This window comes from Rattus norvegicus, chromosome 3 (assembly GCF_036323735.1).
Source record: "Rattus norvegicus strain BN/NHsdMcwi chromosome 3, GRCr8, whole genome shotgun sequence".
In the NCBI taxonomy this organism is placed as follows: Eukaryota; Metazoa; Chordata; class Mammalia; order Rodentia; family Muridae; genus Rattus; species Rattus norvegicus.
In genome coordinates, this window is record NC_086021.1 from 27,914,383 (window position 1) to 27,939,881 (window position 25,499).

A 25,499-nucleotide genomic window follows, 5' to 3' on the forward strand; every position below is an offset into this window, starting at 1 on the left:
TGTACTGAATACGTTTGTTTCCTTCATTGATGTTTTTATAGTGTTATTTCATCCATATGGTGATCTACTTATCACTATTAATCAAGCTACTAGGATATAAGTTTTACTTCGTGCTCTGGAAGCTCAGAATCCGCTCCGGCTCTAGAGCAGGGCTCACCTGTGCTGTTGGGGAAGCAGGCCTTATGGAATTTGCCCATATAGAACTCGAGGCCGATGATAGCGAACATGAGGATGGCGAAGAAGAGCAGCAGCCCGATCTGCAGCAGCGGGACCATGGCCTTCATGATGGACTTGAGCACCACCTGCAAGCCTGGAGTCAGAAGAGGGAGAGTCGGAGAGCAGAAGGGGCAGGTGACAGAGGGAGGAGGGCTTCACAGTGAGTGCCATGAGGGCAAAACAAGCAGTCCTCTAGGGCAAAGTGGGGAGCCTTGAGGGGAAGTGGGTGCGTGGTGTCTGGAAGTGGGGAGAAGGAAGACAGCAGGTGATGTCAGGACAGGGAATAGGCAGGGCAAGAGAGGGAAGGGAGAATTCAGTGTCTGAAGAGAGCAGAAAACCCTAAGGGAAAAGGAGACTGACACACACAGAAGAGAAAGACTCATCCTAAGAACCTCATAGGTAGCAATGAATAGCCTAGTAAGAGCACCAGTGGAAGGGGAAGCCCGTGGTCCTGCCAAGACTGAACTCCCAGTGAACGTGATTGCTGTGGGGAGGGCGGCAATGGGGGGAGGATGGGGAGGGGAACACCCATCAAGGGGAGGGGGAGGGGTTAGGGGAATGTTGACCGGAAACTAGGAAAGGGAATAACAATTGAAATGTAAATAAGCCCAAGTTAATAAAATGAAAAAAAAAAAAAAAAGAGGGAAGAGGGGTGTGTGTGTGTGTCTGTGTGTGTGTGTGTGTGTGTGTGTGTGTGTCTGGGGGGTACGGAGGAGGGGATCCTGGGAGGTAAGTGTAGAGTTTCCTAGCCGATCCATCTCCTTAGGAAAGAGAAGAATTCTCCAAAACCAGAAGTGTTCTGCCCCTGGCCAAGGACAGAGAGCCCAGACAATGCTCAATCCCTCATCTTCCCATCTTGGCCTCAGCTCTCAGACATGGAGCTGAACGATTGCCTATTCTGAGCAGAACAGGAAGCCAACCAATGGTTCTCTTGTAGTCTCAGGACAACACAACACTGAGTCCCTCCCTGCCCAGGCCCTTAGCAAGTGTAAAGCCAAATCTACTAAACCAAGAGAATCGTCAGTCGTGAGAAGTCTGCACCCATCAGGCATCCTCTGCCCACATCTGACTCCTTGATGACTACCTCAGCACCAGTCCTTCTGGGGCTAAACCGAGGTAGCCTTAAACATCCCCCTAAACTACCACCTTGCTTGATCTCTGTTTTGCACTCCCAGAAAATAAAGCTAAGAGGTAGAAACACAAGCCAGGAAAAAATAACAGAGCCATTTGGAAAGAATGAACTGAAAAGGTCCTCATGGTTTGAATCAGAAATGTTCCCTATGAACTGAAGTATTTGAGTTCCTGGTCCCCAGTTTGCAGCATCGTTTGGTAAGGTTACTGAACTTTAGAGCATGAAACCTTCCTAGGGGAGTTACATCACTGAGGAGGGGGAGCGAGACTCTATAGCCTGGCTCATTTCCTGTTTTCTCTCTCTGCTTCCCATGGGTCTTTGAGATGTGATCTTTGGACTTACTGCCCCTACCTCTTGCTGCTATGCTCCCCCATGATGGGCTTGAACCCTCTAGTACTGTAAGTGAAAATAAACTCCCATAAGCTGTTTGGTGGCAGTGATGCTTATCACAGCAGCAAAAGATAACACCTGCCCATTTCTTTTTTCTTGATGTCAAAAGTAGACCTCTCACGGGTAAGGGTGCAGTTCAGTGGTACAGTATATGTTTGGTATCCCAAGGCTCTGGGTTCAATCCCCAACACTCCCTCCCAAAGTGTTCAAAAGGCCCAATACTCAGCTTTGATGAGGGTGGAAGAATTATATTGGGCCTGGCTGCCTTTGCTAGACTTACTTGGAATTCCAGACACCAACTTCAGGGGCCTAAGCACACGCACAGCCCTCAGGGTGCGCAGATCAAAGTCAGTTCCAGCTGTGGCAAGAATCCTGGCAAGAACAATGACAAAGCATGTAAAAGTCTCCACATGGAGTCTGTGAAAAAGTAACACTCAACCCAGCACCTGTGTGAGTCCATGGAAAAGAACACTCACACACCACCCGTGTACCACTTCTCTCAAGAGTAGTGACACATGCTTTCCTTTGTCCCTTACCACCCAACCACAAGCCAAAGCAGATCACAGCCAGGCAAAGAGGGACAGAACGGACTCCCAAAGGAGTACTGACAAGGACTTCATCTGTACGCTGTCCCTAGATCGAAGACAGCGTCTGAGTGGGCACTTAGCCCATCATCTGAGTAGCAGCTACCCTTACTCCAGCTGAGCCCATGCTTGAACCATATTCCCAAGTCAACCCTAACGACTTCCTGCTGCTCTGTAAGAAATGGCAATATGCAGCAGCAGAGGGACACTGGATTCTGAGACATGCCCGAGCCACTCCCCCATCCCCCTTCCTCATGCTATTCTAAGGGATTCAGGGTCTCAGGAGAACATCATCATGGAGTGACGTCAGCAGCAAGGCTGGAGCCGTGAGCCAAGCGGGTCCTTCCATAGATATGTCTGTCCTAGTATTTATCACAGCAACAAGAAGTAAACAATTCATGTCTAGTCCTTCCCCCCCACTCCCCACCCCCCACTGCCTGGCTCCCAGGGGTCAAGGAAAGCTGTCCTTCTGACTAGACTGACATGCCATGAACTAGTGAGTTTTCTGACCTTGAAGACAGATATTTTTAATTAACTAAGCATAAAAACCAGTAACATCCTATTGAGAGAAAGTAAGGCCCCTGCCCTGGCCCCATCAGACCAGTTTGTTCTGTGCTGTGCTGCAAGTGCCTGCACAGGACAGTCCCACAGTCCTCACAGACATGAACTCAGAGTTCATATGGCTTCACTGCCAGAGCAGCAGTCCACTCTGTCCACTCTGTGACCTGTGCGGAGACAGTTCCACATCACCTTGAAACTGGATCCACTCTTTGAGAATATTATATCTGACCCTGGGATAGTTGCCATGGTGATCTTCACTTCTCAGACTCTACCTTCACTCCAGGTACACAGAAATGGCTGTGACATCGTAATCCAAGCGCTGCTCAGAGCATTGAGTCAAAAGAAACCCTGAGACTTGACATCTAAACTCACGTTGCCTCCATCTCTCAGATACAGGCCAACTTGCACAGAAAGGAAGTGTGCAATCAGTAGCCCAGGACACCCACATGTACTACCCCTGACCTAACAAGTGGCCAGGCAGTACCCTTGCCCCTCCCTCTAAAGAGAACAGCACACAGCTATGTGGGCCTACGACCAGATACCTGCCAATCCCACACACACCCTGCTGTAGTCAGCCAGTCAGAAGCAATCAGATACAGCCAAAGCCAGCTCAACAGCCAGCCAGGTATGGTCCTGCCTTCAGATAAGCCAGCACAAAACCACTGGCTTACAGCACTTTTAGGCACCCACGCCCAGCCCAACAGTCAACCCAGAATCAAACAGAATACTTGATGTTGAAGAAGTTAGTGAATGAAATAAGAAGAGATAGTTGATGATGGCGACATAAACTGGTCTCGAAGATGGTAGTTTTGGCTAGTTCAGTCAGATGAAAAGACTGAGAAGAATGAGCAAAGCTTATGAAGGACAAGATAAAGCAGAGGGAAATGTGCGCATGGGAGCTCCAGGGAGTGAGGTGCAGCGAGGCAGGCCCTGGAAGCACATTTAATGAGATAATAGCTGAAATGTGTCCTTCTTGGAAAAGTCGTGAAGCCGCTGACCTAGTGAAACTCAGTTCTCTCCAAGACACATTAGAAACTAACCGTCAAAGGTTAAAGGCCAAAGGAGAATTCTCCAACTCCTTATTAAAGAATTACAGATGAAGGGCTCCCATTGCATTCTGGGAGCCGCCTTGGGACAGACCTTGGAGGCAGAGAGATAGTAGGAACATTCAGAGTGCCAAAAGGGAATAATGCGCTACACCTACTGTACCCAGCAAAGCTACCCTCAGAAGCAAAGAAATAAAGTCTGCCTCACATAAGCAAACGCTAAAGGAACTACCCCCAGACCAGCCGTATGACACAGGATTAAGGAAAGCATTCATCTATGTGAACACAGCCATCATGAAATATACAGAAATGTAGAACTTATGAGTAGAGAAGACATACAAATGAGGAAGGAAAGAGATGCTCCTCACTATGGAAACGATCAGACTCTAAAGATTAGTTCAAGAAATTAGAAAAAAAAAAAGCTTATATAACAGCCAAGAGGTAATTAATGACAGGAGTCTCTTGTTACCTATAAATAGTGATCTTTAAGTAAACCCCTCAATAGACTGGCTAAATGGATTTAAAAATAAGACCCAACTATATGCCAACTTGGAGACGCTCACATGGCCTGAAGTAATCTCACAAACAGGACAAAGAAAACCCAAGAAGGGAACTGGACCATAATGAAAGGAGGGGCCAGCAGAGAAGACAATGACTATAAACATACACGGAACCATCACAGAGCCAAAGAAGGGCATGAGGCAAATACAAGATCTACAGGAGAGAAGGTTCCACTGCAATGAGAACCCCACTTTCATCAAATGGGCACATCTCCCACACAGAAATCAAAACAGAACATCCATTAAATGAGGTCTAGACCAGATGGACCTAACATAGCGATAGAACATACCACAGTTCATATTTACAGCTGTCTCATCACAAAAAGACACCCTCCAGGAGAGACCATACTCTTACCATCACAATCACAGCATGCGTCTTTTCTAACCACAATGAAAGAAGACTAGAGTCAACAGCTATGAAAATCATACAAACGAAGGGAAATTAGACAACAGGCTCCTGAATAAGCAACAACTCATGAGGAAATTATAGAGAAAGATTAAAAGTATTGTAGGACAAATGAAAAAAAGAGAAAGAGCACATATATATGGGATACACAAATGCAGTTAAAAAAAAAAAAGCAGGATGAGCTGATTGCTCACACCGTCCTCTAAAAACCACACTTACAGCAAGCAAGCCTAGAGCAAGTGGCAAGTGGCAAGCAGGTGAGTCACCACGCTGAATACTCCCAGCATCCAGCAGAAATGAATTGCTGACACAGCAAGAGCTTTCACCTCAGCGTTCTAGGCAGAGGTCTCCTTAGAGATGAGCCTCCAGCTTTCAGATTTTACCTCAGCTGGTGCTTTTATACCATGGAATAGACAACACTAACGTCTGTTGGAAATGGTTTGTTTCCTAGATGTTCTCAAAGGTGCAGTGCTTTTAATCCCCTTAGGCTGTTTACTGTTCTCCTTTCCCCTTGCTACAGAGTCACGGGACCAGCCTGCCCCAGGACAAGGAGTCTTGGGACACACTTGAGAACATCTAGGGATGAAGAGATGGCTCAGTTGTTAAAGAGCACCTACTGTTCTTGTAAAGGCCCAGGTTCGAGTCCCAGCTGACCATCGTATACAACTCTGGTTGGAGGGGATCCCGTACCCTCCTCTGGCCTCTTTGAGAACTAGGCACACACATAGTACACATATACACACAAAAAAATTCACACACACAAATAAATAAATATTTCTGAGCTGAACAGAACATTGACACGCACATAAAACAAATCTTTCTGAACTAAACAGAAAGAATACTCACACACATAAAATAAATAAATCTTTCTAAGCTGCACCGAACAAAAGCAAATAAATCTTTCTTTTAAAAAAAGAGTAGGATAGAATTATACTGTTTTTTTTTCATTATTTAAGACCTTTATTGACAGGTGTTTGCAGTTTGTTGACTTTTTTGAAAAAAATCAAGTTGTAAAAGAATTATATTGTTAATAGAATGAAGGACTGGATAGGCCCTTGCAAAAGGCCTGGGTTTGACTCCCAGCACCTATATAGCAGAACACTATCATCCCTAACTCCAGTTCCAAGGGATCTAATGACATATTCTGGCCCCCATAGGCACTGCAGCAGCAGCAAAATATCTATCTCTATATATCTATGTCTATATCTATATCTATATCTATATCTATATCTATATAGATAAATTTAAAAAGAAAACTGATATTAAAAACTGAAGGATGTCAAGGATCACAAAAATCAAACTACAAAGTAATAATTAAAAAGTCTTACTATGACACCCCAAAGAACACTATCAAGAAAATGAAAAAATTTATTTTTAGCCTGGCCTAAAGATACAGGCCTGCGACCTCAACTACTTGGATGGCTGAAGCATGAAGACCAGGCATTCTAGGCCATCTTGAGCAAGGTCAAGACGAGCATGCGTAACTTAGTCACAAAATTAAAAGTAAGAAGAGGACTGGAATGCAGTTTTGTGGTAGGATAGTTGCCTAGCATGTACAAGACCTAGGTTCAATCACCACCAACACACACACACACACACACACACACACACACACACACACACACACACACACACACACACAGCAGAAAAAAGAAAGAGAAGGAAAAGAAAGGGCAAAGGCACTTCCAGTGCATGTAGCAGAAAACAACTGACATTGAATAAAAATAAATCCCCATATATCACATGAGAATTATAAAATGCTTATCAGAAAAATCAAAAAGTCATAAGAACTGGGGAAAGCTATTCGGAATCATTGGCAGCCAGGGAAATTCACACCCCAAGCTGAGCAGGCTATGTTAAGCCTGGTGCTGTTTCTCCCAACAGCTCTGCTGCAGGAAGAAAAATTTGCAGAATCATTTCAGAGAGCGCCTGGCTAATTCCAGTAAATGTTAAAATGAGCAGCCCTGTGACTCAGGAAGCCACTTCTAACTATATAGACAAGATATGCAGGCATGTTCACATAGCTCTTCATAAAAGTCAAAGTCAGAAATAGCCTACTGCTTTTTAAAAAGAAAGGGGAAAAATCATCATGGAACACGCATACGATGGGCACATTGTGCTCTGGTTAAAATGGCTGAGTATAATATAATATATAATATAATAATCATGGAACACGCATACGATGGGCACATTGTGCTCTGGTTAAAATGGCTGAGTATAATATAATATATAATATAATAATCATGGAACACGCATACGATGGGCACATTGTGCTCTGGTTAAAATGGCTGAGTATAATATAATATATAATATAATAATCATGGAACACGCATACGATGGGCACATTGTGCTCTGGTTAAAATGGCTGAGTATGCAAAGTTAAATAGTCCTGCATGCATTAATATATAACAAGCTTAAAACAGGACTGGCAGTGTGGTTCAACTGGTAGTGTTTGCAGAGCATGCATGGGGCCCTGGTTTTACAGAAATAACAAAAACAGGCAGGCTTGCACTTGCAGCAGTGCCACCAAGTCGGGTTGGGCACCGTGAGACCCGCCGGGGGGCACAAAGCTTCTTCAGGGGTGATGTGAGTGTTCTACATTAGGCCGTGGCATACAACTCCATGCACACATAAGCACCAGCGAATGTATACTACGGAACTGAAGGAGGTAGGATGTTTGTCTCAATAAGCTTCAATCTTACAAAAGAAATTTAAATGCAAATTTTTACCTTGTTTATGGAATGTACAGGGTCTCAAAACCTCAACATACATCCAGTGTTCAACTGCGGGCAATCATTTCCATGCCATGACACCTCTGTATATGCAGCTACAGCAAGACACAGAGGCATGCCAAGGACATGGAAACGCAAAAGCACAGCCCAGACGGCCCAGACAGGTAGACACAGTCCCAGGCAAGAGGTACATTCATGGACACAGGGACACACAATGCCATGTGGACACATGTGTAGACGTAGGTCCTCAGGCAGACACAACATCATTTCCCTGGTGAACTATAGCAGTGAGAAGCCGTCCCAGGAACAGAGGCATGGAAAAGGAACAGGCTAACCTCCAGTCTCAAGTCCCAGCTGAATATCCAGGGCCACAAACCCATAAATGAGGAGTTAGCAAAGCAGCTGACTAACCAGCACCTGTCAGCAGCAGCGTGTCGGGCCCCAAGGTAGCTGCCCTCAAGATCTGCAGCTGTCTCATCCTTTGAGCCCAGCCACACCAGCAGGAATGCCAGAGTTGACTGAAAACTGATGTCCTCAGGCCCCACACACCCAGGGACACCTTGGCTGGCATCTGCATACCCTCTCTGCTTCTTTCTGTCCCATCCACCTACACTGGCTCCTTGGGATACCTGTACCAAACGTGGGTGGGGGTGAGCACAAAGCTCACAGCACCCATTAGTCCCATGCCTATGTACATAGTTTCTACCTAGAAGGCACGCACAAGACTCACTGAGCTCCAACGCTGTCTCTCAGAACAGTCTTGCCAGCATGAGGGTTAAGGGTCCTCTGAGCAGAACTAGCAGCTCTACTCTGAAGCTCCCATTACGTAAAGTTCCAGCAAGGGAGCAACATCGATTGACTGTGTGTCTCCAGCTGTCAGGACTAGACAGCAGGACTATGCTATCCCAACATTGCTATCGGCAGCCCTCTGACACTCAGAAACATCTAAGTTTGGGCAATAGATTAGCAGTGTGTGTGTGTGTGTGTGTGTGTGTGTGTGTGTGTGTGTGTGTGTTTGTGTGTTTGTGTGTGCATGTGTGTAGAGGAAAAGGAAATCTATCTCTCATGGGCCACCACTCCTGCAATGGATGTTTAAGAGGAGCCTCTGTCTCTGATAAGGGCTAAGACTAGAGGCATCTATTCAGCCACTAGGCTAGACAGCTAAGGATACCTCTCCACTCTCACCCAACTCACACTCAAGGCTCAGCAAGTCATGCCTAGAGGAACTTAGTTATAGGCTCCTGTGACCAAAATCTAGAAGGACTAAGGGACAGCAATTTGAGTCATAGACATGGCCTGTCTGCTCGCCCAGACTATCTGCATATCGTCCTTTATCCCTGACACAGAGGTCATAGAAAAGTGGCATGTCTGTGCTGGGACTCCCGTGAGACACTGTTCAGATGTGCCCAGTTGTATGGGCACTTAGAGGCAGGATCAAACACCCGTGCCCTTGCAACCTACTCCATAGCTCAGGGCGCTCTACTGGGAAAGGCTGTCTGTATCACATACCCCAGCTCTGGCTTATCCAGGGCAAAGAGCAGCTCCGCAGGGCAGGCCCAGGAGGCAGCCTGCTCAATGGCAGCAGGCACAGCAGCAGCAGAGGCATCACCAGCCAGGACTGCTTTGTCATCCACTTTCCAGGTGCTGGTGTCCCCAAAGAAGCTGCTGCTGGTTTCCACAGACACAGACTTTCTGAGTCTCATCCAAAGATACTTGAGCTTTCTCCCAGCCTCAAGCCCCATCCCCACTCCAAGAAGGTAAGAAGAGCAGACCCGGGGCTCCCCGCCTTTCCCGTAGTATAAGCCCAGGCTCAGGGGATCTCAGGAGGAAGAACAGACCCTGAAAACATACCCAACAGCAAGTAACTGTGGGTGTGCCCACGCTCCTGTTTCTGGTAACCGCCGTTGGCTCTTGCATTATCAATGTCTCAACTAGATGATAATTCGTGCCTGGGTACCATTACGCTAACAGTTATTAGAGCCCAATATAAACAGGTACCCATCACAGAGTCAAGGATTTGACTCAGGATGCAACTCAAGGTGGTAATATTTTAAGTTTTTAATGTTTCAAGTTATGTTTTGATTATTGTGCCTAAGAGATCTATGAGACAAAAATACGTCTAACCTGTGAGCCCCAGGCCTAAGGACAGACACTTCCTGAATGCTGGAGGACATGGTTTAGGGGTGGTAACAAGCCACACGGTTTCACTCCCTAAACAAGTTTGTCTGGCCTAAATACACCGGGCGTGCTTGATCACATGTGGGTAGAAGGTATGAGCAGGGAATACAGCAGGATGCACGTTTGCCCGTGATTGGACCTGGTGGGAGATACAGTGGCCCTGTGGTTTTGGCTTTTTAGCCACTGCAAAGCATGACTTGTCACCATTTCCTGGGACCCCAGAATGGGCCCTACCAGACCCCATCTCCTGGCCAGTGTTTAATTAAAGCTTGTTTCAAAATTGGCTCAAAAATTGTGGAACTGGCCTTAGTCTCATGATTCTCAGGTTTAACAGGCTGAAACTACTCAAAGATAGAATGTGTGTAAATATGGAAAACACGCAAACCAGCGAGCGCCTGAAGATACTGAGTAGACTCTCACAGCACCAACTCTCGGGCCGCCCACGCGAGACACGCCAAGCACGGCCACCCTCCAGAAAACTAAAACCAAAGTCCTAAGGTAGACAGACACCACCCTGACATGGCCGAAAGCGATTCACGAGTTTCGCATTACAAACCACGCAGGACAGCAGGAGCTGCGCAGTTTAGAGGCTGGAAGAAAACTATCAGCTGAGAAAATCCCCTTCCTTCCGGAATGAAGAGGAAACCAGGACATCCTCCAATGAGCGAAGAGGAAGTTTCCTTCTTCCTTTGAATTCTGCAAAATCTAGTTTCTCCTCCTGTAAACTAATAAAACACCGTCAGGAGGCTGGGGCAAGTTTTGCATTCACAAATGCAGCACTCTAAGAAACCGCAACAAAACTGTATAAGAACTACACACACAAAGAAAAATAAAAGAAAGCTGTAGACCCGGGTGTGGTGGCGCACGGCGTTAACCCCAGCGCTGGGGAGGCAGAGGCAGGCGCATCTCTGAGTTCCAGGACAGCCTGGTCCACAGAGTGAGTTCTAGGACAGCCAGGGCTACACAGAGAAACCCTGTCTCAAAAAGAAAAAAAAAGGCCTTAAAAGGGTGTGTGGGCTGGACAGACAGTGCCATGGTTAAGACCACTGGTTGTTCGTCCATCAGACTCCGGTTTGACTCCCAGCACCGCATGGCAGCTCATGACTGTCTGTAACTCTCGTTCCAGGGCATCCTACGCCCTCTTCTGCATTCTGCAGGCACTGCATGCACATGCTGCATGGATACACATGCTGCACGGATGCACATGCGGCACGGATGCACATGCTGCACGGATGCACATGCAGGCAAGACAACCAAACACATAAAATATTAAATAAATAAAAAGTTTTAAGAATACTGTGGATTAATCAAAATGGAATCCTAAAATACGTTTAAGTAATATAATTAAAGCAGAAAATACACCTTGGTTAAACAAAAAAAAAAAAAATCAGATAGCTGATTTAATTCCTACCATACGATATGGTCTGAATAAAACAGAAAAACAGTAAGCTGGAAGGGAGATCTTCAGAGTCCAAGTAAGAATTAAAACCTTCAGTGCTACTCTCTGAACAATTAAGAAGGCCAAGAGAAAATAAGAATGTTTTCTGGAATAATGCAGCTAACAAAAGGACTAAGGAATGTTCTGCCCAGCATTATATGCAGTCTTTTCAAGTCAACATAAAGCAAATTTGTGCAGAAGGAATCTTTTTTTTTAAGATTTATTCATTTATTATATATAAGTCCACTGTAACTGTCTTCAGATACACACGAGGTACAGACAAGGGCATCAGATCTCTTTACAGATGGTTGTGAGCCACCATGTGGTTGCTGGGAATTGAACTCAGGACCTCTGGAAGAGCAGACGGTGCTCTTAACCACTGAGCCATCTCTCCAGCCCGTGCAGAAGGAATCTTAACACAGTTATAAAATCGAAATCGGACTGATGTGCTCTCAGACCACAATAAAATCAAAGTGGAAATGACAAGGGTCTGAAAAACCTCCAAGCACTTGGAAAGTAGGCACACCTCTGAGCAGCGCCTGAGCCACAGTGGAAACCCAGTGCAAACTCAGTGACACGCAGAACTGAGGGAGACTGACAGTACATTAAAAGGCAGTGCAAACAGGCAAACATACAGCACTGGAAACATGAATATATACATTGAAAAAGGCAAACCATGTCAGGTCACGAGTCTAAATTCTCACTGCAAAGACTGGGGGAAAAGTAAAAGAACTTAAAACAGATTGGACATAAGAGCAGAACAGGTTTTCAAAAATTCTGAGAAGCAAGATAGAGTTGACTCTTTGAAGAGATTAGCAAAACTGACCTCTAGTAACAATGGCAAACAAAACAGAAGATAAGAGAGGCTGGGCAGAGGCCACTCAGGAACTTCAGACCAAGCCCACAGCTACAACTCGTCCAGTAGGACACCGATGACCTGAATATCCCTGTGACAGCTGAATCTTGAATTTTTTAAACTCCTCACAAGAATAAATCTCCAGTATTAGAGACAGATTCAGTCCAGAACATAACTGAACATATCAAGAACTGTCATTTTGATGTAGTAACTTCTAGAAAAGAAAAATTTCCAAATTTAATTTATAAGGCTTGTATCTATGAGCAAACCCCACAGTATGTAATCTTCTTTTAATTTATTTTTTAAAAGACAGAGTGCCACAGAGTGACACAGTGAGTAAAGTCGTCACTTGCTGCCAAACCTGGTGACAGGTTCAATCCCCAGGACTCACATGGTCAGAAAGAACCAACTTCTACAGGCTATCTGCTGTGGTGTGAACATACTTGTATATGTACAGGCACATACATACATACATACATACATACATACATACACACATACATACATACATACATACATACACACAGTATTTAAAATTTTTTAAAGAAAAACACAAAATAAAGGTTCTAATGCTTTGCCAGCTGCTGAGTCATAGCCCATGAACTGAATCTCTGTGTAGTCTGCTAATTTCTGTCTCTTTATTTATTAAAGCAGCCATTGAACTCAGGGTCTCATGCATGACAGGAAATGCCCTATCTCTGAGTTACATCCTCAGCTCAGGTCTAGTTGAAGTGTTTGATACCAAATGTCCATTATCACGTCATCAGAAAGCACGCATCAAATTACAATGATTTCAATATATCACCGGCAGACCATTGCCTGTGAGGACAGGTAAATGAAGATAATGACAAGCCCAAATGCCAGCAGAGACGGAGGTCTCTGCACACTGCAGTGGATTACAGTTCTTTAAAAACCCCTAAACACGGGGCCATAATATAGCCTGGTTAGTACACTCTTTAGCTACACACACAGACACACAGACACACACACATACACAGACACATACACACAGACACACACACAGAGAAACTGTATTTGAAGATGTATGGAAACTTTCCACAGGGAGATATTTAGATAAACTAGAATCCCCTGACCTGCACCTTACAGTAAGTACTTCAGACAGTTTTTTTTTTTTTTTTTTTTTTTTTTTTGGTTCTTTTTTCGGAGCTGGGGACCGAACCCAGGGCCTTGCGCAGACAGTTTTTATAAACCATGTCCATCAAGTATGCTAAGCCATTTCAACAACACTTTCTTGCTTTTGTCTTTTGCTACAACTCAGTAACTACTTCAGTATTCCAAACATTCTTACTAATTTGCTGTGGTGACCTGTGTTGCATGGCTTTAATGGGAAGATATAAAAACATCTATTCACTCCAGACAAGGCACCAACAAACCAAAGAAAAGACGCTTCTGAGCCCAGGCTGATGAATGGTGAGTTTACTGGGATTACCTACAGGAGTGTGGGAACTCAGAGGTGGCTACAGCATCAGGACACTCCCTGTGTGCAGCAGAGGGGAGGACAGGCACCCTACAAGCCTCCCTCCAATCCTCACAAGGGAAAGGACTAACAACAGAGCTCTCCTCTGAGGGCCTCAGGGAAATCATCACACACACCCAGTATCAAAATGACCGCAGTACTACCCAGCCCAAAGGACACAGTAAGATTTCTGAGGACTCACTGTGCTGAGTGGCAGAAGCATTGGGAACTCGGGGTGGGTCTATCAACACACACAGGCTAGAAGGTGTTAACCTTCATGGGGGATCAGGGCCTGAAGACTCTAGCAGAGGAGCTGAGAGCAGCTGGGGAGTGATAGAGCAGGAGACCTAGAGTTGGAAACGAGGCCTGAGACTCTGAATCACTGTGACCTCATGATCAAACCTGAACAGACACCAAGCTGCTTCCTCCAAATGGATGTACGAAGTTGTGACCTGAGGCCATTTCCTGCTCCTGGTGAAACGGTGGTCACTGTTGATAACAAATGGTTTGCACGCCACAGCTAATTCGTTGGTAGAGCAGCGGCAACTTAAAGGGACCAACTTCAACCCTGAAAGAAGCCCCACCATGAAGAGCGCGCTATCAACCGCACAGCAGACTAGAGAGAAGTGTGTGGAAAGACGAGTCTATTATAAACCAATTCATTGTTGTCTTAAGAAACCGCCAGGCACCACTCTCTTCCACAGCTGTCACCAACAAAAAGATCTCAACAAAAAGACTCAATGATTTAAGCACAGAGTGCACTTAATATAATAGATACAATGTATATCTTTTCTATGCACTATGGCAATACGAACTCCTGACCTGCTTTATTACAAAATGTACTTCATTGTAGTTGCTTAGAACCAAACCGGGACACCTTTGAGGCATGCATGCCTGAATTCAGCAATAACAGAAGCAAATGGTCACTGCCACATCATCTGCAAAGGACTGCTCAGTGGAGAAGAAAAGGCCCTGAGTGCGTACCACTCATGTAATATTCTTGAAACAACAAAATCACAGAATTACAGAAAGTACTAGCAGTTGCCAGAAGTGGGGGTGGGGTGAGGACGAGTAAGTCTGCAGGGCTACACAGAAGGGCACCATGAGGGGAAAGCTGGATAAGGATGCAATGCTCTCTCCATACTACTTGTTATGAGTGTGTGTGTGTGTGTGTGTGTGTGTGTGTGTGTCTGTGTGTCTGTGTGTGTCTGTGTGTGTCTGTGTGTCTGTGTCTGTGTGTGTGTGTCTGTCTGTGTGTGTGTCTGTCTCTGTGTGTCTGTGTGTGTGTCTGTGTGTGTGTCTGTGTGTGTGTCTGTCTGTGTGTGTGTCTCTGTGTGTGTCTCTGTGTGTGTCTGTGTGTGTCTGTGTGTGTGTGTGCATGCGTGTGTGTCTGTGTGTGTGTCTGTGTGTGTCTCTGTCTGTGTGTGTCTGTGTGTGTCCGTGTATCTATGTGTGTCTGTGTGTGTCTGTGTGTCTGTCTCTGTGTGTCTGTGTGTCTGTGTCTGTGTGTGTGTCTGTCTGTGTGTGTGTCTCTGTGTGTGTCTCTGTGTGTGTCTGTGTGTGTCTGTGTGTGTCTGTGTGTGTGTCTGTGCATGCGTGTGTGTCTGTGTGTGTCTCTGTGTGTGTCTCTGTCTGTGTGTGTCTGTGTGTGTCCGTGTATCTATGTGTCTGTGTGTGTGCACGCATGTGTGTCTCTGTGTGTGTCCGTGTATCTGTGTGTGTCTGTGTGTGTCCGTGTATCTGTGTGTGTCTGTGTGTGTCCGTGTATCTGTGTGTGTCTGTGTGTGTCCGTGTATCTGTGTGTGTCTGTGTGTGTGTACGCGAGTGTGTGTCTCTGTGTGTGTGTGTGTGTGTGTGTGTGTGAGATACATCTACAATTAGCTCAAATTAAAACGTTATCTTTTTTAAAAGGTGCTGTTACTATTCAGAGCCACTGTGCCCAGCCCATTGATCTTGCCTGGCCTACAGGGCCACATCCCTTGTACTTCTAGCCCTGATCCTCCTACCAGTGGGTACCAGTATAAGTTTGGTGAGTCTGTGAAACTCACATGTCAACCAGTCCCAATTAACACCTCTGGTCCCTCCTGTCTGCCCATCTGTGGGCAAGAGCCAACTTCCTCCTCTGTATTGATTAGGGCTGTAAGCAGAAAACAATGCTAGCTCTGGCCTCCTACCCACCAGGGAGCAACACTGCTTCCTGAGCCAGGGTCTGAGACAGATGCTGAGGGAAAATGGAACCAGAAGCTACACCTTAGACAACACACTACCCTCAGACCACACACCACAAGGACCTTCCCTCCTCCCCATCCCCAGCCTTTTCTGGATTCGGTGGTTAATGGGAGGAAAGTGCAAGACATGCATCAGGAGAGGCCTGGAACAGGGGCTAATGAAGCACTCAACAGTGCTTACCTAGGGCCTCAAAGCACTAGAAGATCAGGCTAGCCCAAGATACCAGGGGGTCACAAAGCCCCTGGGCCCAGAGCCCATCATCACATCACCCTCTATTTACTTTAACAGGAGCTTGGCTTCTGCCCTCCAGAGCAGGCCAGAGTACAGTTGAGGCAAAGCTGCCCACCCAGCCTCTGTGCAGCTTCGTTATATCTGCCGCGCACTTGTGAGTACGCACACACACAGCCCTGGTGGCAGAGTGAAGGTGAGAGTTGTGACTGCAGCCAGCGCCGGAGAACAGAAGGTGGTGATATACACAAGACCCATGCCACGCAGGCCCCAGCACTGCCTCCTCAGCCAGCCAGGGGCACATGATCCTTCCCAAAGGGTTTCCAGGCTCTGCAGAGCCCAGAGACGGTCTCTGTGGTGGTGGTGGATGTGAACTCCAGGATGAACCCTACCCCAGGCCTATCGGCTTTGATAGCAATGAAGGAGGAAAGCAAGCAGAGAGTAAGCATTACAAGGTCACCACAGGAGTGGGTGGCTATGTGGCCTGCAGGGAATCTGTCCTAGAAACATCTGGCTGGCTCTACTGTAAAGCAGAAAACCAGGTGATGCTACCTACAGCATGGAGACCAGCACAGGCAGGAGCCTCTCTTTCCACAGCAGCAGAGATGGAAGCATAGGAGATGAGAAACTCCAGACACCCAACAAAGAATCCAGGCTGAGGAGCAGGCCAGCCCGCCACCCTGTTCTCTGTCCAGGGACAGCTCCAAGCCTAGTAACAGAGAGAAGCCATTAGCAGGCATTCTCACCTCAGTGCGAATCACAGCTCTGGGCTCCAGTGTGAAGAGGGATGTTGAGTAGAAAGGAGTGAAGCCCGGTGAGTTCACTATACTTTGCTCACAAGTGCCACTCTCCCAAGGCGGGGAGGGGTGAATTTAAACTCCTATGACATTCATGGGAGTGTAGCCACAGGATGCAGCACCAGCTGCTGCAGGTGCTATAGCTGGCCTGGACACAACGCAGCACACCAGGGCTCCCGTGCCAGAGCACCCATGCCTGAGCCCATCAAGGAAATGCCAACCAGAGCAGGGCAATGGTAGTGAGCTCAAAAGGCAGACTACCAGGGAGAACCGGGATGTCTATTCAAGATGGAAACTTGGGGGTTTACAAGGCTCCTCCCTCCTAAAGGTGACAACTAGTTTAGAGCCCATCTCAAGATCCTGACCAGGCCTATATGGGCCCAGTTTGGGAAAGGGTCTAGGGACCCCAGGGTAAAGTAGATATTGCATTAGACCCTTACTCATTTCTGGTACCTGCTGGTGTTATACGTGTCAGGCCCTTGCTGGGTGCTATGGACCCCGATCATAGCTCACAGGAAGGTTTCCAGCACCCTGAGTCCATCCTGAGTGTATTCTGTGGTCCCCCGCCAGCCTGGGCACCCACAGTGCTAGGTTTTACAAGTACATATCCCCTTTCCCAAGAAGTTCCTGATCTCTGAGCTGCAGTGGTCAGGTGTGAGAGGATAGGATGAGAATGTGCAAGTCTCCTGGCTGGCCACCCTGGATCCTGACTACCGGAGACTTCTGAGTTTCACTTTGAATAATCTGAGAGGCCTTGGAAGGTATGAGAGACAGGGAGGGCATGTGTCCTAAGGTGGCAGCCAGCAATGGCAGAAGCAACTGCAAGCATATCCCATTCCTAGACTGTGTCCAGGGGCCTGGGGACCATGCCCTCCACCCTACGTCAGTGGCTAGTGGAATTCAGGAGCCCCTCCACCACTCACCTGAGGTCTAGCTCAGAAGCAGGTGGGCCTTGCACAGCCACCGGGCCTGAAGGGCACACAGCCCAGCTCATGCCCCACTCATCAAGAGACCCTGCTCTGCCTTCATATTAGGCAGGTTTTAGGATCCATTTTTTCCAGGGGCTGTCCCTAACCTAGAAACACACAAGGACTCTTAGACCCTAGAAATAACTGACAGGGCCAGCGCTTGAAGCTACTTCAGCTGAAGGAGTACGGGTCTCTCCCTACCCAAGATCAGGGAAAAGCCTGAGTCCCTGGACACAGATCAGTGGGGACTGTTTCTGAGAAGGGCCCGTGTTCACGATCCAGAAGTGTAAGTCCTGAAGCAAAGGGAGAAGCGGGGGGGGGGGGGGGGGGAGACAACAGAGAGTGAGCTAGGTCCTCTATAAATACCCACTTGCAGGGGTGTGCGCCAAGGCGGGAGGCTAGGCGCCACTCCTCAGAACAGGGCATCCCTGAAGCTTTATGTAACCAGCACAGGGCTCGAGGGCTCTCAGGGACATGCAGCCAGTGAGAGGCCACTATGGAGACAGGGCATCTGCAACGTGCACACCAGTGCTAGGCCCACAGGTCACCACCGTCATCTGGTGCCACATTCACATGGCAGCCTTTGTAGGGCTGCTCAGGAACATAGGCCTTGCCTCTGTACAGGGGGCTTCCCTGTATCCTGTGTCCGGCAAGTTCTTAAGATGCCACAGGACCTCTGCGTCTCCAATGAAGTTATGTACATATTACCTGGAGGACATTAAACCTGATCTCAGAAGACAGAGGTTTTCCCCATGTGGCTAAAGACACTGCCTCTCAGAACTGAACTCCTGACCCTAACTGCTCCAGCCACATTTCGGGGCAGCAGATAACCAGAGCCCTGGATGTAGGAAGGAAAAGGAGACAAGTGAACCTCGACTTGCCCAGTACTAGAGGCCATCCCTCCAAAGAGCCACAGGAGAAATACTGGGAAGCTAGAAAACAGCCCACTGCGTGGAGCTGCTTTAACCACACACCGGGTCAGCCTTCATTCAAACGTCACAGTTGTGCCACGTCCCTTGTACTCTGTTCAAATATGTCTTGGGTCACTTGATGGCAGGCACAGCATTCCCTACACACTGTCTCCCGGCCCTGTGGCAAATGTCCACAGTGCTCATCCATTTGTTCTGTTCCTAACTTCCTTGTGCCTTCCCAGCCCAGGAGGAGCACCTCCCAAATCAGGCTCCATTGTGCCCTAGAGGCCATCAGACAGCAGCTGAGCCATGCCTGCCTGAGCTCACGGTCCATCTTCCCTCCCAGTGAGGCAGCCCACACTCGTCCTCTTCCCATAGGAGAGGAGTCCAGAGAGAGGAGCCTGAGCTCTAATTACATGTCCTGAAAAGGAATCTCGGTTTAATTTGGAGTAAAATGAGAAGCTGTGGTTGGAAATGCTCCCCGGAGAACCACCTGCCCGAGCCAAGACCTGTTTTTTTGTGTCTCCATAGGCCATAGGGGAAGGAACAGGAGCAGGCTGGGCCACAACAGAGGTACAGGCATCCTTGTTACTGTGGATTTAAACCCTCTAGGCTAAAGGCTATAGCAGGGTATTCTGAGGTTCCTGGAAGAAAGAATGAATGCAGTGATGAGGGATGGGATGAGGGTGGGCAGGCAGAAGTATGATGGACACCATCGGGAGCTCAGAGAACACAGCAGCCTAGAGAAGTGGGTGTCGGGTTTGAAGGACACCAGAGGCTCCTGCAGACTGTGCCTTCTCACTGCCCCTTGAATGCTTTGAGGCCTGGCCCTTCAGCCTCCTAGGACCCTCGGTCTCAACTGTCTGCTTTCCTCCCTGTGCCCAGTGACAGCCCAACCTGATTGTCCTGCACCCAGACCACGGGTGGCCTTTCTCCCTACATCCCTGACATTCACTGAAACTGTCTCTCAAAGATCTCCTGACACCGGTGACAGACAGTACTCTGCATTCAGCTACTTTGAGCTTCCCTCTGTCCAAGGGCAAATGGACAGTTTGTTTTATGTATCCAGACAAACATGGCCTGCAGAAGGGCAAGAATCTATTCGGTCACCTCTGTGTCCCAGGAGACCTAAACAGGGGGGAAGGCGAGAGGTGTCTCCAGCAAATACCTTCCAGGTGACCAAGCAAGGCAATGGCACAGTGAAGAGGAAGGTCCAGGAGGGACAGGCTGGGGCACAGGGTTGGGAAGCTCAAATGCCCCCTTGCTCACCTGCTCTCCCTCTCTCCATCCCCCATCTTTGCTGTGCCCTAAATCCTACATCTGTCTCCTGTATCTCACCCCTCACCTTCACACATGTTAGCTGAAGCTCTTGCTTCCAAATTCAGCGGGAACAGTCTGAAGTCACCGACCACCTCTGCCCACCTCGGCACAGCGTCTTCAGCCGCTGGACACTCTTTCCACTGGACAGACCAATACGTTGACCAGGGACCTGGACATGTCTTCACTCAAACTCCAGGGCTGGCCTTCTCCAACTGCGTCAATTTCCCCTGGACCTTCCCACCAATGCTCAGGTAAGCTGTGGGCCACCTAACGCAACACTCTGGGCCTCCACGCCCTGACCACATTTATTTACCTCTCCTGTTTTGCTATAAAGCACCCTATAAACATGACCCTTATTATTACTAACAAGTTCCACCACACGGCCCCCATGGCCAGCAGGCTCACTCCTCCACACACTTAATGCACTTCAGGCCATACCGCACACTTCCCCTGCAACCTCTGCTTTGTGGTCCAGAGCATGCTCTTTCTGAATTCCTCTCTGTACACAAGTGCTCCCCTAGATCTCCATCACCTCCTAGCCCAGGAAGCCCAAAGCTACGGGCACCAGGGTGCAGTCCGAGACGGCTTCTCTCTTCCCTGGGGATCCGTCGGCTGTCCGCTGCGCTCTTGGTCAGGATGTTAGCCACAGCTCTTCCCAGAGACCAAGTAGCTTACACCCTGAAGCCTTGAGGCTCACTTGTGCCCTCCCACACCCGAAGCCTTCCCTGACTGCTGACACACACACACACAAAGCCGTCCTATGTACTCCTTACCCACTTTCCCACCATGACCAAGGTTATTCAGTGCCTCCTGGACACGCTGAGTCGGCCATGCCAAGAAGCACCAGTAGCTACAGTCTGGGAGGTGGAAGACCCAAGCCAGTAATGCAGCACATCTAAGCACCATTCAGGTGTGAGACTACATATGCTGACAAGAAATAGGCTGGGCAAGATGCCTGGCCTCTGCTCACAGGAAGGGGTTCCGCAGCTCTGTCCCTGTGCTCACACCATCTGGAAACACTGAGCGCATAGGTGATTAATGGCTGATAATGGATTAATGAGCAGTGTCAGCAGAAGGAAGATCAAATGTTCGAGGAAATGAATGGCGAACGGCTGGACATAGTGCGGATGGGCACAGGGTGGACAGGCTGAACGGTAGCAGGGCATGGCTTTCAGGTGACCTCTGGCTGAGCTGGGATGGTGGCTCTTTCTGTCCACTTCCAACTAAGGTCAAAATAGGGTAATTCTGGGTCCTGCTCATCCTACTATGCAGAAAGACGTGTCCTTAGAAAAGAAGGTGGGCGTGGAGGCCCGTCCCTTCCCTTCAATCAGCCATAGGACCAGGAAGGGAACCATTCCCTCCCCTAGTAGTAAAAGATTTAGGCCTTCGTCCCACCCCACCAAGGGACAAGAGTCTGGGTGGTAATCCAAGAGCTGGTCCAATGAGAAACAGGACTCCTAACTGAGAGGCCAGAATCTCTGAGAACAGGACCATATCCCACAAGCCAGCCTCAATGCCTAGAAGCTTCCAACATCTCTCAGAATCCCCAGAGTCCCAGAGGCATCCCTGGGACTTAAAACCATATCCTATCTATGCCCCCAGAGCAGCCAGTACCCAGCATACCTAGCCGATCACAGCCCTTGCACCATATACATTGGTACAGACAACAAGACACCTGAGAGGAAGGAAGGTGGGAGCAGGCCCCAGCCTTGGCTTCTCTGGGGTTCGGGGGGTAAGGGGCACAACTCCCTACCCTACCACTGCCCAGGCACCGCACAACCTCCACCAACATCAGGAGAAGAGAGACCCCTGCTGGCCACTGGGGATATGCCTGGCTTCACTAGGCAACAGGCCACGGTGCTGTCTGCCTTTCCCCTCTGGAATTCTAGCCTTCTAAGCACCAATTAAACAAAGCCTAATTAAAACAACAAAATAACAAGAAAGTGCCACACCTCCATATATACCCTGCTATAGGGACCTCAGCTCAGGAGGGTTAGAGATGGGTTCTTCCCTGGGTTTCCCACCAAAACCTCCCACAAACACAGGCACAATATCCTACAGGAGCATCAGAGCAGCTTCTAGTTTGGCTCTGGTCCCGCAATATAGACCTCCACGACCCTTCCTCCTGGGGAGGTGGGGGGGGCAAAACTTGGCACTATCTCAAGGAATTCCATGCAAAGGGAGAAGCCTCAAACCAGGACAGCAGAGCCAGCTTTCTTGCCAGGGCAGAGGGCAGAGGGCAGAGGGCAGAGGGCAGAGGGCAGAGGGCAGAGGGCAGAGGGCAGAGGGCAGAGGGCAGAGGGCAGAGGGCAGAGGGCAGAGGGCAGAGGGCAGAGGGCAGAGGGCAGAGGGCAGAGGGCAGAGGGCAGAGGGCAGAGGGCAGAGGGCAGAGGGCAGAGGGCAGAGGGCAGAGGGCAGAGGGCAGAGGGCAGAGGGCAGAGGGCAGAGGGCAGAGGGCAGAGGGCAGAGGAATGGAACACAAGGCTGAGATGAGATAGGTGACCCAGGAGAGTGAAGGAAGCAGAAGAGGAGAGAAGAGGAAGGAAGAGAAGAGAAGAGGAGAGGAGAGGAGAGGAGAGGAGGGGAGGGGAGGGGAGGGGAGGGGAGGGGAGGGGAGAGGAGAGGAGAGGAGAGGAGAGGAGAGGAGAGGAGAGGAGAGGAGGGAAGGGAAGGGAAGAGGAGAGGAGAGGAGAGGAGAGGAGAGGAGAGGAGAGGAGAGGAGGGGAGGGAAGGGAAGGGAAGAGAAGAGGAGAGGAGAGGAGGGGAGGGGAGGGGAGGGAAGGGAAGGGAAGGGAAGAGGAGAGAAGACTGCTGTGTAAGAGACAAAATAAATAGAAAATGGAGAGGGGGATCTCCAAGACCAGAGTAAGACAGTCCTGCTTTCCTTTTGGGGGCCCTAGCATTTTTGCTCAAGCATTCACAGGAAGGTTAGCATTCCTGTCTGAAACCATCCAGCACTGGTCTGTGTCCCCCACTCCTAGGCCTCTCGTAGGTTCAGAGTCCTGGACCATCTAGGGTCCTATAGGCAAGGGTTGCATGGGGAACTCTGGTGTCCCTCCTGGCCTCCTGTCTCCAGGCAGCCTAAACCTGGGTAGAAGATTCGAGTAGCAGGGTCAAGCATCCATTGGCAGCCTCTCCCCTCAGTACTCATTAGTTTGGCCACCACACACTGCACCCTCCTAGATGCCTGCCTAACACAAGCTCAGGGGACACTCTGAAAAATAAGACGCCATCTTGTCTTCAGGGACTTGATCTCAAGGGAAGAGAGCTGTAAACAGCTGTAGTTGCTCCTGGATGCCCCAGGTAGTAACCCTGGATGTGGGGAACACCCAACTCACAGGGGCCACACTGTTCACCAATCCCAAGTGACTCTTCACTTAGGTCATCAGTGGAAAGCAAGTCTCCACAGAAGTGTAGAGGGCTTTCGATGAACGCCATGTCAACGCGTGCTTGCTTTGGAACGAGCAATCCACAGAAGTGTGCAAAGATCACCATAACACGAGAGGCACTGAGGCCACCAACATATTAAATTCCCTGGGCATACCAGACAGTTCTAGGGGACAAACCTCCCTGCCCCAACCTCAGCATTACAAATGTCCTCACAGCAGAAGCTGCAGTGCAAAGAGAGCGAAAGCAGACCCCGTGTCTCTGTGCACCTTACTTATGAGCCCCGAGGTCACTACCTGACTTCCTTTATTCCTCAAAAACCGGGACCCACGGTGGCTGAAGCCCCACACCCAGGCTTCCCAGTCACCTCTTTCCTGCTCATCAACTGCCCAACCCCTCCCACACACACCCACCTACACCAGGCCTCCATGGAAGTCAGGGGTCAGCAGGGATGGAACCATCTCGTTTAAAAAGTGCTCCCGCCTATTGTGGGCTAGCTCCCTGAGTCCCAATCTGGGCACTAAGTCTCCAAGCACAAGGCACGAGGGAAGATGACACTGCCATCCCTAGACAGGACGGAGCCTCTGGGGAAGCCACGGGCTCTATTCGAGCAGCCATCATGTCAACCACAGCCTCTGTTCCCAGCACAGCAGCTCCAGAGTCCTCAACCTCCACAGAAAGAAAAACAGAAGAAAGATGTGCAGCGCCCACTGGGCAGAAAAATCAACTCAGGTGGCTTGGGGACGGAGCACACACTGGCTTCCTGAGCTCCTGGCCAATGGTGAGTTTTGTTTTGGTCGCTATAAGGAAGTGCTGGCATGAAGAAGCAGTGAGCATACATTGTGACTAAACACACTGGGGACACGGGGACTGGAGAGATGGGTCAGCAGTTAAGAGCCCTGGTTTGGTTTCCAGCACACACATGGTAACTCCAGTTCCAGAGAACCTCATGCTCTCTTCTGACCTCCGAGGGCACCAGACACGTGTGGTGCCCATACGCATATGCAAGCAAAAACACTCACTCATTAAATAAATCAAAACCAGAGCATTACCAGAGGAAGAACCAGGAACATGTACTCGGCCTCACACAGTAGGACAGAACAGAGCTATGGGGAAGATATCCCAGCTACCTCCTCAGACAGAAAGTGGCTCAGACTCCACATGCTCCTCCAGGATCGGGGATAGGTAAAAGCTTTCCTCACAGAAGCCCCTCACTTGCCAGTCACCCCATCCACAGTGCCCAGTGACCACCTTGCTTTTAGGGTCTGTAAGCAAGTGCCACCAGGTAGGCTACTAGGAGTGAGCCCTTTGGGAAAACACATTACAAACACAAACATGGCCCTCATAGCAGAAGCTCTGGCGAGCAGATGGGAACAGAAGCTGATGTCACCTGAGTAGGGAGAAGCAATCCCCCTTACCCAGGAGTACATTCAGAGACCACCTTACTTCGTGCTCTACAGTCAGGGCACTGGGTAGCAACACCATTTCTGCCACCTCCACCCTACAGCAGGGCAGCATACACACAAGTGACCCAGCCTTGGCCCACCTACCCTGTGAGGACCACCACGAAGTCCATGACGTTCCAGCCATTCCGGAGGTAGGAGCCTTTGTGGAACACGAAGCCCAGAGCTATGATCTTGATGCCCGCCTCGAAGCAAAAGATGCCGATGAAGTAAGGTTCCGTGTCATCCTGAGGAGGAGCACAGGACAGCGTTCACCTCTGTCCCCTCAGAAAAGCGGCTTGGCAGCAGTTCCTGCCTCATGACCATACCTACTACCCCAAGGTTAACCCTGCCAGGCACCCCAGAGACTTCCCCAGCATGCAGTGCTCCCACTAGCCTGAGTGTGCTCATCTGAGTGGCTCAGAGTATGACCTGTCATTTGCTGGCATGGCAAAAGTGTCCTGATTATGTCTGAGTCCTTAGGCCTCTACTCTGTGACCCAGCTTCTGCTCCACTCACAGGTTACCCAGGACCATCCTGCTGGAATCATGGGGCAGACTTTACTGAAGGGGGTTTTAAAAAAAAGTAGTGATGTTACTCTTCGGGGATGCCTTTAAATCAAATTCTTGTATTAACTCTAG

General features: G+C 48.9%; 1 protein-coding gene across 13 annotated transcripts in view; it reads right to left on the minus strand.

The window, feature by feature from the left end:
- The window catches only part of Cacna1b (calcium voltage-gated channel subunit alpha1 B), a 165,160-nt gene that overhangs the window by 135,250 nt on the left and 4,411 nt on the right, over window positions 1-25,499 (minus strand). For all 13 annotated transcript variants that reach the window (XR_010064570.1, XM_063283169.1, XM_063283167.1 and 10 more), the window contains exons 3-5: window positions 24,967-25,106; window positions 2,019-2,110; window positions 158-310 (exon numbers count right to left, since the gene is read on the minus strand). Coding sequence is in view for 12 of the 13 variants with exons in the window: in XM_063283169.1 (XP_063139239.1) it covers window positions 158-310; window positions 2,019-2,110; window positions 24,967-25,106 (385 nt within the window). In the remaining variant the exon portion in view is untranslated. The remainder of the gene's footprint in view (window positions 1-157; window positions 311-2,018; window positions 2,111-24,966; window positions 25,107-25,499) is intronic.